The sequence below is a fragment of the Triticum dicoccoides genome, chromosome 4B (assembly GCF_002162155.2).
Source record: "Triticum dicoccoides isolate Atlit2015 ecotype Zavitan chromosome 4B, WEW_v2.0, whole genome shotgun sequence".
NCBI lineage: Eukaryota > Viridiplantae > Streptophyta > Magnoliopsida > Poales > Poaceae > Triticum > Triticum dicoccoides.
The window spans coordinates 609,558,853-609,569,496 of record NC_041387.1 but is presented as its reverse complement, the minus strand read 5'-3'; the positions used below and the strand labels follow the sequence as shown (position 1 = coordinate 609,569,496).

The 10,644-nt window shown below is 41.7% G+C and overlaps 2 protein-coding genes across 3 annotated transcripts in view; one reads left to right on the top strand and one right to left on the bottom strand.

The window, feature by feature from the left end:
* The window catches only part of LOC119291739 (PHD finger protein ING1-like), a 5,239-nt gene extending 1,635 nt beyond the window's left edge, over window positions 1–3,604 (bottom strand). Inside the window, exons 1-3 of one of the 2 annotated variants that reach the window (XM_037570549.1) lie at window positions 3,401–3,604; window positions 1,127–1,198; window positions 21–211 (exon numbers count right to left, since the gene is read on the bottom strand). In XM_037570549.1, the coding sequence (XP_037426446.1) occupies window positions 21–211; window positions 1,127–1,198; window positions 3,401–3,428 (291 nt within the window). In that variant the 5' untranslated portion in view covers window positions 3,429–3,604. Of the gene's footprint in view, window positions 1–20; window positions 212–1,126; window positions 1,199–2,116; window positions 3,300–3,400 lie in introns of those variants that run through there. The other variant, XM_037570548.1, reaches the window with a different exon arrangement.
* A 363-nt stretch (window positions 3,605–3,967) lies between these two features.
* On the top strand, window positions 3,968–8,789 carry LOC119291738 (chaperonin CPN60-1, mitochondrial-like). The gene is made up of 18 exons (XM_037570547.1): window positions 3,968–4,005; window positions 4,152–4,176; window positions 4,335–4,466; window positions 4,872–5,031; window positions 5,497–5,672; window positions 5,766–5,861; window positions 5,994–6,098; window positions 6,185–6,271; window positions 6,356–6,445; window positions 6,524–6,604; window positions 6,707–6,775; window positions 7,221–7,298; window positions 7,388–7,483; window positions 7,659–7,758; window positions 7,875–7,978; window positions 8,066–8,171; window positions 8,268–8,346; window positions 8,475–8,789. The coding sequence occupies exons 1-18, from the start codon at window positions 3,968–3,970 to the stop codon at window positions 8,581–8,583; spliced, it is 1,731 nt and encodes a 576-aa protein (XP_037426444.1). The 3' UTR covers window positions 8,584–8,789.
* The last annotated feature ends 1,855 nt before the right edge of the window (window positions 8,790–10,644 follow it).

Sequence of the window (10,644 nt, the reverse complement as noted above, 5' to 3'; positions counted from 1 at the left end):
TGTAACTGAGTAACTTTTACCAGGTCATATGTTTGTGTGGCTAAAGCCACCTTCTCATCAGCAATCCTAACACAATGTTTCTGCTCCTCGATTGCCTCATCAGAAAATTTAAGTTTTGCTGGCTCATATGTTGTAATACTTCCAGATTCAAGTCCATGCTTAATGTCCTCTATTTCTTGTTGACATCGCTGCTCATTTTCCAGCTGCACACCTAATCAGAAGCACAAGTGGGGCTTGTTTCAGTTCTCAGGGGGAGGGGAGAGGAAGCCAATAATAGTTCAACAAAGACTGCATGGTCAGTTAAAAGAAATTAAGCTGGTTCACATTATTACACTTATTGCAACAACATACTAGCTCCATTCTTTTTTTACTCACACATCAACATGCTCTCCAGTATATATGCCTTTGACCATTACCTTCTCTATTTTACATGTTAGTAAACTTTCTTTAAAATATAAAGAGTGAAACTATTTTTTACGGCGTCTAAAACAACATTTGCACATGGCAAATCCAAACAATTTTGTGCATATCAGTAGCCAAATTTTAAAGTTGACTGAACACACCCTAAAAATATATCTAAAGAAAAGCAGAGGGAGTAAATAGCTAACATAGTGACAAATCTGGATAATACATGTATATGGGCTTGCTATCATGTAGAAAGATTCACTTTCCAGACATTTGCAGGTTAACATGCCATGGCACAACCTAGATAAAAGAAAACAAATATTCATCAAGTTTGGCAAGTGAATCCTAACCAGTGAAGATGATATTTAAATTGACAGACTTGCGAGTAGTAAATGCTGTCAATTGCAGAACTATCTGCAATCCTGCAAGTTTTACTACTTACTTTTGTTGCATGGTCCTACTTGCTTGAAAAGAAGTAGTGCACAACAGTAATCACAAAGAACACAGTATTGCAGTCACAAGATAAACATATAACAATATAATCTGAAGATGCATCTGGGACTTTAACAAGCCCTTCGTTGTGCTCAAGTTAAGTTCTCAATTCACATAGAGAGAAGATGAAGAGTTTGGGTCAGTTGACAGATGCACATTCAGAGAAGATGAAGCAAATGAATCAGTTGGCAGTGGCAAAATACAATAGGGAATTCAGAATTTTGCATACCTTGCAAGCTTTTATCGAGCTCTCGCATTAATGAATAGTTCTTGTGCAGCATAGCTGGCAATGTTTCAACACCTGACAGCAATCAAACAGGATATCATATGTATGCATGCATTGATGTGCAGAAATACATCATAGTAATAAATTTACAATTTGAAGATATAAGTTGAATCAAGAAAACACAATACTAATTTAAGGCTAGAACCTCCGTCTTCGATTACAAAACAATCACTCTCCCATTCCAATATCCCAACTATAAATTTTAGGTTCCAATCCATCGATAAGTGCAAAGAAAATGAGTGGGAACACAGTCGAGAACTATCACAAATCCAAAGAAAATGATAATACCAACAAGAAAAACAGAGTCGAGAACTATAGATAAGTCCAAAGAAACATTTGAGTTCAGATCTATAATCTACGTTATAGCCATGGCATTGTACACTAACATCAAAAAGTAATGAAACTAATCGTTCGTTTCACCTCCTTTTAACATATACTCCCTCTGTTCCTAAATATAAGGTGTATTAGTTTTTCAAAAAGTCAACTGTTGTCTATGTTTGACCAAGTTTACAACAAAATATATAAAGATTAATAATACTAAATATATAAAATGTAAAAATATAGTTCATGATGGATCTAGTGATAATAATTTGGTATTCTAGATATTGATATTTTTGTCTATAAACTTGGTCAAACTTAGAGAAGTTTGACTTTTTGGAAAAATTATACACCTTATATTGAGGAACGGAGGGAGTAGTTCAAAATAAAGCAAGTGTTCAAGGAGGCACACATGACGAATTACAGATTTGTAACACTTCATCAATTGAAAACTGAATAATTAGTACACATATAGCTAGCGGACGCATCCGGAAACCATGGACTAATTCATGGGTAATGATACATCACAGGACAAGATTTTGTGCATGGTGGGGATTGTGCCCTGGCGGCGAGGCCGAGGGTTAGGTTACCCAGGAGCGGAGGAACAGCACTCACTGGCTTGGAATTTCTCGAGGAAGTAATCGTCGTCGGCGTCCGGTGGCTGCGGCCATGGCAGCTCCGCCAGTACATGGAACTGAGGCGCGCCGGGAGCAGAGGAAGCGGGGATCTCACCGGCCGACATGGGGAGGGATTAGGGTAAACAGAGTTCCAGTCCGGAGATCTGATCCCCTTCTACATATAGTCTCCTCACCTCACCGTGCAACCTAGTGGTTCTGGTGTGTGGGCTCCTTCCTCCGACAAAGCCCACGTGTGCGGCCAGACGGGCCATATGGTTATATGGACGCATTTGGGCCAATCCTAAAAATTGGCATGCCAAATTTTGGCATCAAACCAAGCATGTTCCATATGTATGCATGCATTGATGTGCAAAAATGCATCACAACAATAAATTTAAAATTTGAAGAGACAAGTTGAATCAGGAAAATACGATACCAATATAAGGCTAGAACAGTATGTATTCCATTGGAAAACAATTACTCTCCCATATCTAATATTCCAACTATAACCTTTAGGTTCTAATCCGTTGATAAGTGCAAAGAAACATTAGAGAGATTGCCAACAGTAATACAAGTGAGGACCATTGATAAGTCAAAAGAACCATGAGAATACCACAAGGAAAATTCAGTCGAGAACTATTAAAAAGTTCACATGGCACAAAAGGTAGGGTCACTCATGAAGTCCCTGGACAAAACTAGCAAGTTCATATCTATCATCTACGCTATAGCCATGGCATTGTATACTAGCGTCAACACCTAAGGAAACTAATCGTTCCGACCCGCTCTAACGTAGAGTACAAAATACCAAGGTTTTTAAAAGCGCTAGGCGCGGAGTGAGCATTTTGTCTCCGCCTTGCGGTTTTTTGACCAAAGCGCACGCTTAAGCGCTAGGCGTTTTGTCTCCGCCCGGCGCCTAATTTTTTCAGTGCAAAATACAGCAAATTGTTCAAGGGGGCACGCGCGCCAAATTATCCATTTATACATCAGCAACACTTCATCAACAATTTAAAAAATGAATAATCAGTACACGGCACATAGCTTTAGTCATGAACAGGTTCAGTTGGCACGCCACAAGCACGGGCATGAAGAACAACGGATCTAGAAACCGTGGAGGCGTTGGGGCAGTAGTAATTCACTAGCAACGCATCATCCAGAAACCGTGTAATATTCACAAACGTCGATGTTGCACGGTGGATGGAGTAGCGACGTCCGTGCCCTAGCGCAAGCGGCGAGGGTTAGGTTATTAGATTAGTTGGCAGCGGAGGCAGGGAGGAGCACTCACTGGCCTGGAAGTCCTCGAGGAACCCCATGGCGTCGGAGACCGGCGGCCGCGGCGCCCGTGGAACCGAGAAGCGACGGGAACGGGGGGGAGAGGCGGCCGGAGGAAGAGGGGGACCTCGCCGTCCGGCACGGGGAGGAGACAGAGAGAGTCAGAGTTCCGGTTCGGAGATCCGATCCCCACTTCTGCAGATTTTTTTCCCCACACTCCCCTCGCCGCGCCGCCTGGTCGCTCGCTGTGGTGTGCGAGCCCTTCCTCCCAAAGCCCACGTCCGCAGCCCGGCGGGCCATCATTTGACGACGACTCTCGCCCATCTGGGCCGGCCCATTTGCGCATGCGACTAAACCCTAAACCCCTCCGCGGATGGATCCTTCTAGAGCTACTATCTGGTCCCCTGGCTTCCCTCCCCCGCTCCTGCAAAGCCTCCGCCCTCTGGAGTTTCTTTCCCCTTCTCCAAGTTGCTCGCCTCTTTTTCACCCTTGACCCCCCATCCCGCTCGCCGCCTCCAACCTTCCTCCCCAAGCAGAAGGGACCTCCCTCCAGATCCAACGCCATCCTCCCTCCGTCGCCATGTACCGCGCCGCCGCCAGTCTCGCCTCCAAGGCCCGGTGAGTCGCCGTCACATTGGCCTCCTCGCGCCTCTCTCTCTCTCCCCCTCCCTCTCTGCTCCACTCCGGTGCGGTGCCGCGCTGGGGGTTTCTGTTGGTTTGTGTGCGAATCACAGTAGCTGACATGTGTGTTCTGCGTTGTGCAGGCAAGCCGGGAGCAGCGCCCGACAGGTGAGCAAATTGTCCTGGTTCGGCACCGATCGCCGGCAGGGAATGGTTTCAATCTGACGGATTCGTCGTCCGCCCCCAATGTGGGCCGGGTGTAAGGGTTTTTCTTTCTGTCCTTGCGTGGTAACGTGCTTGGGTGCTTTGCGTGTGGTGCTGCGCAGGTCGGGAGCAGGCTCGCCTGGAGCAGGAACTATGCCGCCAAGGACATCAGGTTCGGCGTCGAGGCCAGGGCCATGATGCTCAAGGGGGTCGAAGACCTGGCTGATGCGGTCAAGTTGACTATGGGTCCCAAGGTATGACCTACATCCGTGCGTTATCCATGTGCAGAGTTCGTGGTGCCAGTGTCTGAATTGCTCTAGAGATTGTAAGATTGTGGTTGCTGGCGCCCTCAAACCATGTTGCTATCACATCTATGAATTTTCCACTAGTAGACAAATGCTAGACTGGTGGTTGCATGTTAGCAGTATATGTGCATCATAGGTCTGCCCTAAGTGTAGTAAGTAATACGAACTGTTGAGGATGTTACTTGTATTGCAGATGAAATTTAGTTGTACATTACCATAAATAATTTTTCTGATACCTTATAGTAGTAAAATTATGTATATTTTGGCATGTGTGCAGAACTGCAGAAATTTGGGTTGACTTTTGTAGCACATATGAGAGTTAGTGCTGAACTCATCTATGTACTTATTTTACAGGGGCGCACTGTTATTATTGAGCAAAGCTTTGGTGCTCCCAAAGTTACAAAGGATGGAGTCACCGTTGCCAAGAGCATTGAGTTCAGTGACAGAGTCAAGAATGTAGGTGCAAGTCTTGTGAAGCAGGTCGCTAATGCGACAAATGATACTGCTGGAGATGGTATGATCTAGTTCTGTGCTATCATCCCCATGCACATACGTTTTAATGGACTTGGTCTTTTTAACAGTTTTTGTCGGTGTATCAAAGGCAATGCTAGAACCATCAATAACAAGGAATTATGAAAGGCTTCTTTTCATCTTTTCAGTCGCTGCTTGTTGTCAATCTATTCTCCATGTTGCTTATTTTATTATACCACAAGTTTGCTAATTTGGCAGCGCTATGAACTGGGTTTTAATTGTTTTTTTGGGTAAATTGGATATCATGAGTAGTTATTTCTTGATTACTGCATTATTAAACGAAATTCCCATGGTCTTAACTAGTCATGTTATGTATTTCTCTCAATTCAAGTTCTTCCTGAAATTTGTTCCTTAGGATTACTTGTAGTGCGAGTTACAGATTTTGTTATCACCTTATTGTTTCATTTTAGGGCGCTGGGCAGCTGTGCTGATGTTTGTACACTTTCAGGTACAACATGTGCTACTGTTCTGACAAAGGCAATATTCACTGAAGGATGCAAGTCCGTTGCAGCTGGTATGAATGCAATGGATCTGAGACGCGGCATCTCAATGGCTGTTGATTCTGTGGTAACAAATCTAAAGGGCATGGCCAGAATGATCAACACGTCTGAGGAAATAGCACAGGTATCTCCTTACCATCAATTCTCAGAAGGCATCCTGTGTTTGTTAGTTTGTTCTCTTCTTCTGAGATAATATATTGATTGCCCTATTCCAAAGGTGGGTACTATATCAGCTAATGGTGAAAGGGAAATTGGTGAGCTCATTGCAAAGGCTATGGAGAAGGTTGGCAAAGAGGGAGTTATCACCATTGCGGTAAGTCAAAGCTTCAAATACTGGGCTTTTGGCTCATATTTGTCTTTCTGTGATATACTACTATCAATCTCTTTTGGATTATCTACACATACATACTACGTCCTTCTGAGATGCTCCGGTAACATTTGATAGGATGGTAACACTTTATACAATGAGCTTGAAGTTGTGGAAGGCATGAAGCTTGACAGAGGTTACATCTCTCCATACTTTATCACCAACCAAAAGAACCAGAAATGTGTAAGTATTGTTTTGTTTTCTTAGTGTAACTGATGTTTAAGCTTAAATTTATCTTGGTTGTACATTTATGTTTTTTTTTGTTACAGGAACTAGACGATCCCTTAATCTTGATACACGATAAGAAAGTATCCAACCTTCGCTCATTGGTCAAAGTGTTGGAGTTTGCTCTCCAGGTATTTTTATTGCTTGCATGGCTCTTTCTGTTTTGTTATTGCTCCTCTATTGAAAACTAATGACCCATATTTCTGCTCAAACAGAAGCAAAGGCCTCTGCTTATTGTTGCAGAAGATCTAGAAAGTGAAGCACTGGGTACACTAATTCTTAACAAGCTTCGTGGAGGCTTCAAGGTCAGTTTTAACTCTCTGTTTTGCTTTGTAGCTAACCATATGTAGGACTTAGTTCATCTTACTGGGCATGAAATGCAGGTCTGTGCGATCAAAGCTCCTGGTTTTGGAGAGAACAGGAAATCCAACTTACAGGACCTTGCCATCCTTACTGGTGGAGAAGTAAGTTGATAGTCAATAGCTCTTCTATTTTGTCCATTTCACAGTATCGTATCAGATGATGACGTCCATGTTTTGTTGAATTTTGCACCCTCTTGGTATCAGGTCATAACTGAAGAACTTGGAATGAACCTTGAGAACTTTGAGCCAAACATGCTGGGTACCTGCAAGAAGGTAAGACACTTCACTTGTGTTGAATTGTACGTTTTGTTTCGAACCTTAACCACCCTAACCATTAGCGCAACAAAAACTACCTTGCTGGAAAGTATACATTGTGAAGTTTAAATTTGCCTGCCCTGTTTCTCATTAAAAGGTTATTTATGTTGGCACTCAATATTATACTCTACTTTTGTAGACCTGTAGGGATAGTGCTATTCAAGTTACATGAGAAAAGTTGTCCTGAGACACGAGTGACTTTGTTAGTTTGATTGTTGTATAGGTATTTGTTATCATTGTTTCTAGAACTTCTCAAAACTCTACTGAACCTATGTGGCATGCATTTAAACTGATACATTTGAGCTAGCTGCTTAATTGTAAATTTGGGCCAGACGTGTGTTAGTGTTTATACTTCAGAGAACTGTTTATGTTGTTGAAAAGAAGTGACAGTGTGTGCATTCAGGTTACCATATCTAAGGATGATACAGTCATCCTTGATGGAGCGGGTGATAAGAAGGCCATTGAAGAGAGAGCTGAGCTGGTTGGTTCATGTGTTAAATTAAATTAGTTATGAATCAGTTTGAACATTATGTTACACATGCTTATCACTGTTAAATTCGCTTTGTACAGCTGAGATCTTCAATTGAGCAATGCACTTCTGACTATGATAAGGAAAAGATACAGGAGCGATTGGCAAAGCTTTCTGGTGGTGTCGCAGTCCTGAAGGTAAAATTCTTTATCTATTAGTTGATCTGTATAGCACTGTTAAGACTATGGTGCTATTGATTACTTGTCATGTTTTAAGTAATAATGCATAGAAATGGCAGATATGTGTATAATTGTATGTTTGCACTGATCAGAAAAGTAGCATTGTATTTATGGTATTTTGATTCACCTTTAGATTGGTGGAGCAAGTGAAGCAGAAGTTGGTGAGAAGAAGGACAGAGTGACAGATGCGCTAAATGCTACAAAAGCTGCAGTAGAGGAGGGTATTGTACCAGGTACCATACTGGAGCTCTGCTGTCGAGTAATTTTAGACTGTTGTTGAGTTGTTGGGTGTAACAATTATTAGGAAATCATCAGGACTGAAAGTCTGATCTGTCTGTGATTTACATAGGTGGTGGTGTTGCTCTTCTTTATGCGTCAAAGGACTTGGATAAATTGCCTACAGCAAACTTTGACCAAAAGATTGGTGTCCAGATCATTCAAAATGCTTTGAAGGTATGTAAAATTCTTCTTTTTCTCCAATTGGTTCCATGTCTTAAGCATAAAGAAGGGTAAAATCCTGATGACTGGACAATTCTGCAGACCCCAGTACACACAATTGCTACCAATGCGGGCGTAGAAGGGGCTGTCATTGTTGGCAAGCTCTTGGAGCAGGAAAATACCGACCTGGGCTATGATGCTGCCAAAGGTATGGCAAAGTTCATCTGTTGTTGCTCTTTTGGGCAAAGGACTTGGCTTAAATCATGTTTCTGATGTTGGATCTGTAACCTGATATCCCTTCCAGGCGAATATGTGGATATGGTGAAGGCTGGTATCATTGACCCACTTAAGGTGATCAGAACAGCACTGGTTGATGCTGCAAGGTACTGTCTCTTGTTTACCTTCATTTTTTTCTGTTTGATAATGCTTGTGTTGACATCCTGTCAAGTGACACAAGCCACACTAACAATTAATTGAAATAGTTCTTCATTTTTGTTTTCGATTGTTGCAGTGTGTCGTCTTTGATGACTACCACGGAAGCCATCATCGTTGAGATCCCCAAGGAAGACAAGGCGGCACCCGCAATGGGAGGCGGCGGCATGGGAGGGATGGATTTCTAACTTGCTCCCAGGCTCATGTCAAAACAATGTGATTAGATGGAACATCTAGGTTAGAACTTTTTGTAGCGCGGATGTGGATTCATCGTTATTTACTGTGGGTGAATGAGGCTGTCACATTTTTTGTTCTGCTGCAAGATGATTTTGCAACTTATGAACATGGCGAACAAGAGCCTACAGTTGTTAACAAGCCCGAAATGTCCCCATCTCGTCTCAATCATCATTTTTCATGTTGCTATTCCTGCATCCAGGGGGGAGTACGTTAGATGGAATAATTTCTTGGATGTATTACCCTATCCCCAGGGTTTGGGACCCCTTTTGACGGGTCAATGGAATCTTATGACCATATTTTTCAACTTTGCTCATTATTGCTCCTCGGCAGTTTGCTGTGTTTGGTTTGAACCTAGGTATAATAGACAAAACGTCTCAAAGGACGATTTGGGGATCCATTGGGTGTTTTTAATTTGAGGGGTTCAACTACATAGAAATGTGCATTATCCTGTATTAGAAGGTGAACATCAAGATGGTGCAAACTTACCAGGAAGGCCAACACCAACAAAACAGCACAACAAAATAAGCGAGTATGAGAGAATTGCAGATGAGGACAACTACTGTAACTTCGTTTCCTGATAAAATACAATAAGTAGTAGCACAATAAGTAAACAATTTCCTTATACGATTTCTTTTAGTTGATAGAAATAAACTCCATGCATATATATGCATGCCCTTTCAAGTGAACAATAAGATGAATCACATTTTGACAAGCATGTCAGAAATACGTCGATTTGGAGTCTTCCTTTTCTTTTTTGCATGGTAGATAACTTGGTACGTGAGGTGCACTCCAAATTTTAGATCATTTGGACATCTAAGTAGCTCTCGGCAAAAAAGATAAATTTGGGGTTCTTCATGTACTGTTCTAACCCAATTTGTTTTTATTGCTAAGAGTTACTCATATGTCCAAATGATCTGAAATTTGGAGCGCATCTCACGCATCAAATTATCTACAATGCAATTTTTTTGGATATTTTTTAATATTTGTGAATTTTTTCTTGATTGGATGAAGATGAGCCTGGGCTCAGAAATGGATATTCGCAGCGGTGTGGGCTATACTTATTATCATCACTTAAAAATAGAATCAAAAGACGTTTAAGCTATTGCCACCATTGCTTAAACAATGTTTCCTATTCCTGCGTTTTGAAAATCCCACAAATAGAAAAAGCCCTTGGTGTCTAAGATTTTGCTAATATCATTATCGAGGTCATCTGGTACATTGATTGCGTACCTCAGCACCTTGAGGCATGCAATAGGCTCGACAACCTCTATGTTGCGGTTAGAAGGTTAGCCAAGGCAGAAAGGATGATCTGCCCATTTTCATCACAAAGAACTGCACCGCACCTTTGTTTGCAACCTCCATAAAGGTGACACACGAAACCTAGTTTAACCTAGCCCAACCCTTCTCCACTTCTCGCCCCCCATCTCACATCTACCCTTTTCATTGTGGGATCGACACTTGTTTGTGATAATCCAGCTTTATAACTTCAGCCTACCCGCAGTCGTCTCACTTGACGGCTCTTACGACATCTCTAATGGAAAATAGTTAACTGCCAAAAATCCATTCCTTAAATCTAACTCCTAAAAATCCTTAGGTTTTGGATGTTGCATTTTAATCAAATTCTGAAAGTACCTTTATCTGCATTAAATTTAAAGTTGTCACTATCTACATTACAAACCATCCATGTTTTTCTTAACAATTACAATAAACACGATGACAAACAATACTAAACATAATATAACACAAAATCTTCTCGGAATTAGCACATGCTTAACGGTGATATGAAACACTTTCAAGAAAATAAAGTAACTTCAACATGGATCATTGCTCAGTCACGAAAGGAAACATATGCGACTACATATATGGAGTAAGTTTTGTCAACCAGAACTAAGGTCGAAACTTAATACTTGTCTTCACTTTCTCTTTTGAAGGGCTGCACTTCAGACATCCATCTCAGAGGTGTCTGGTGCCAAGCAAAACCACACAACAGTAGAGATGAGCACAAGTATTTT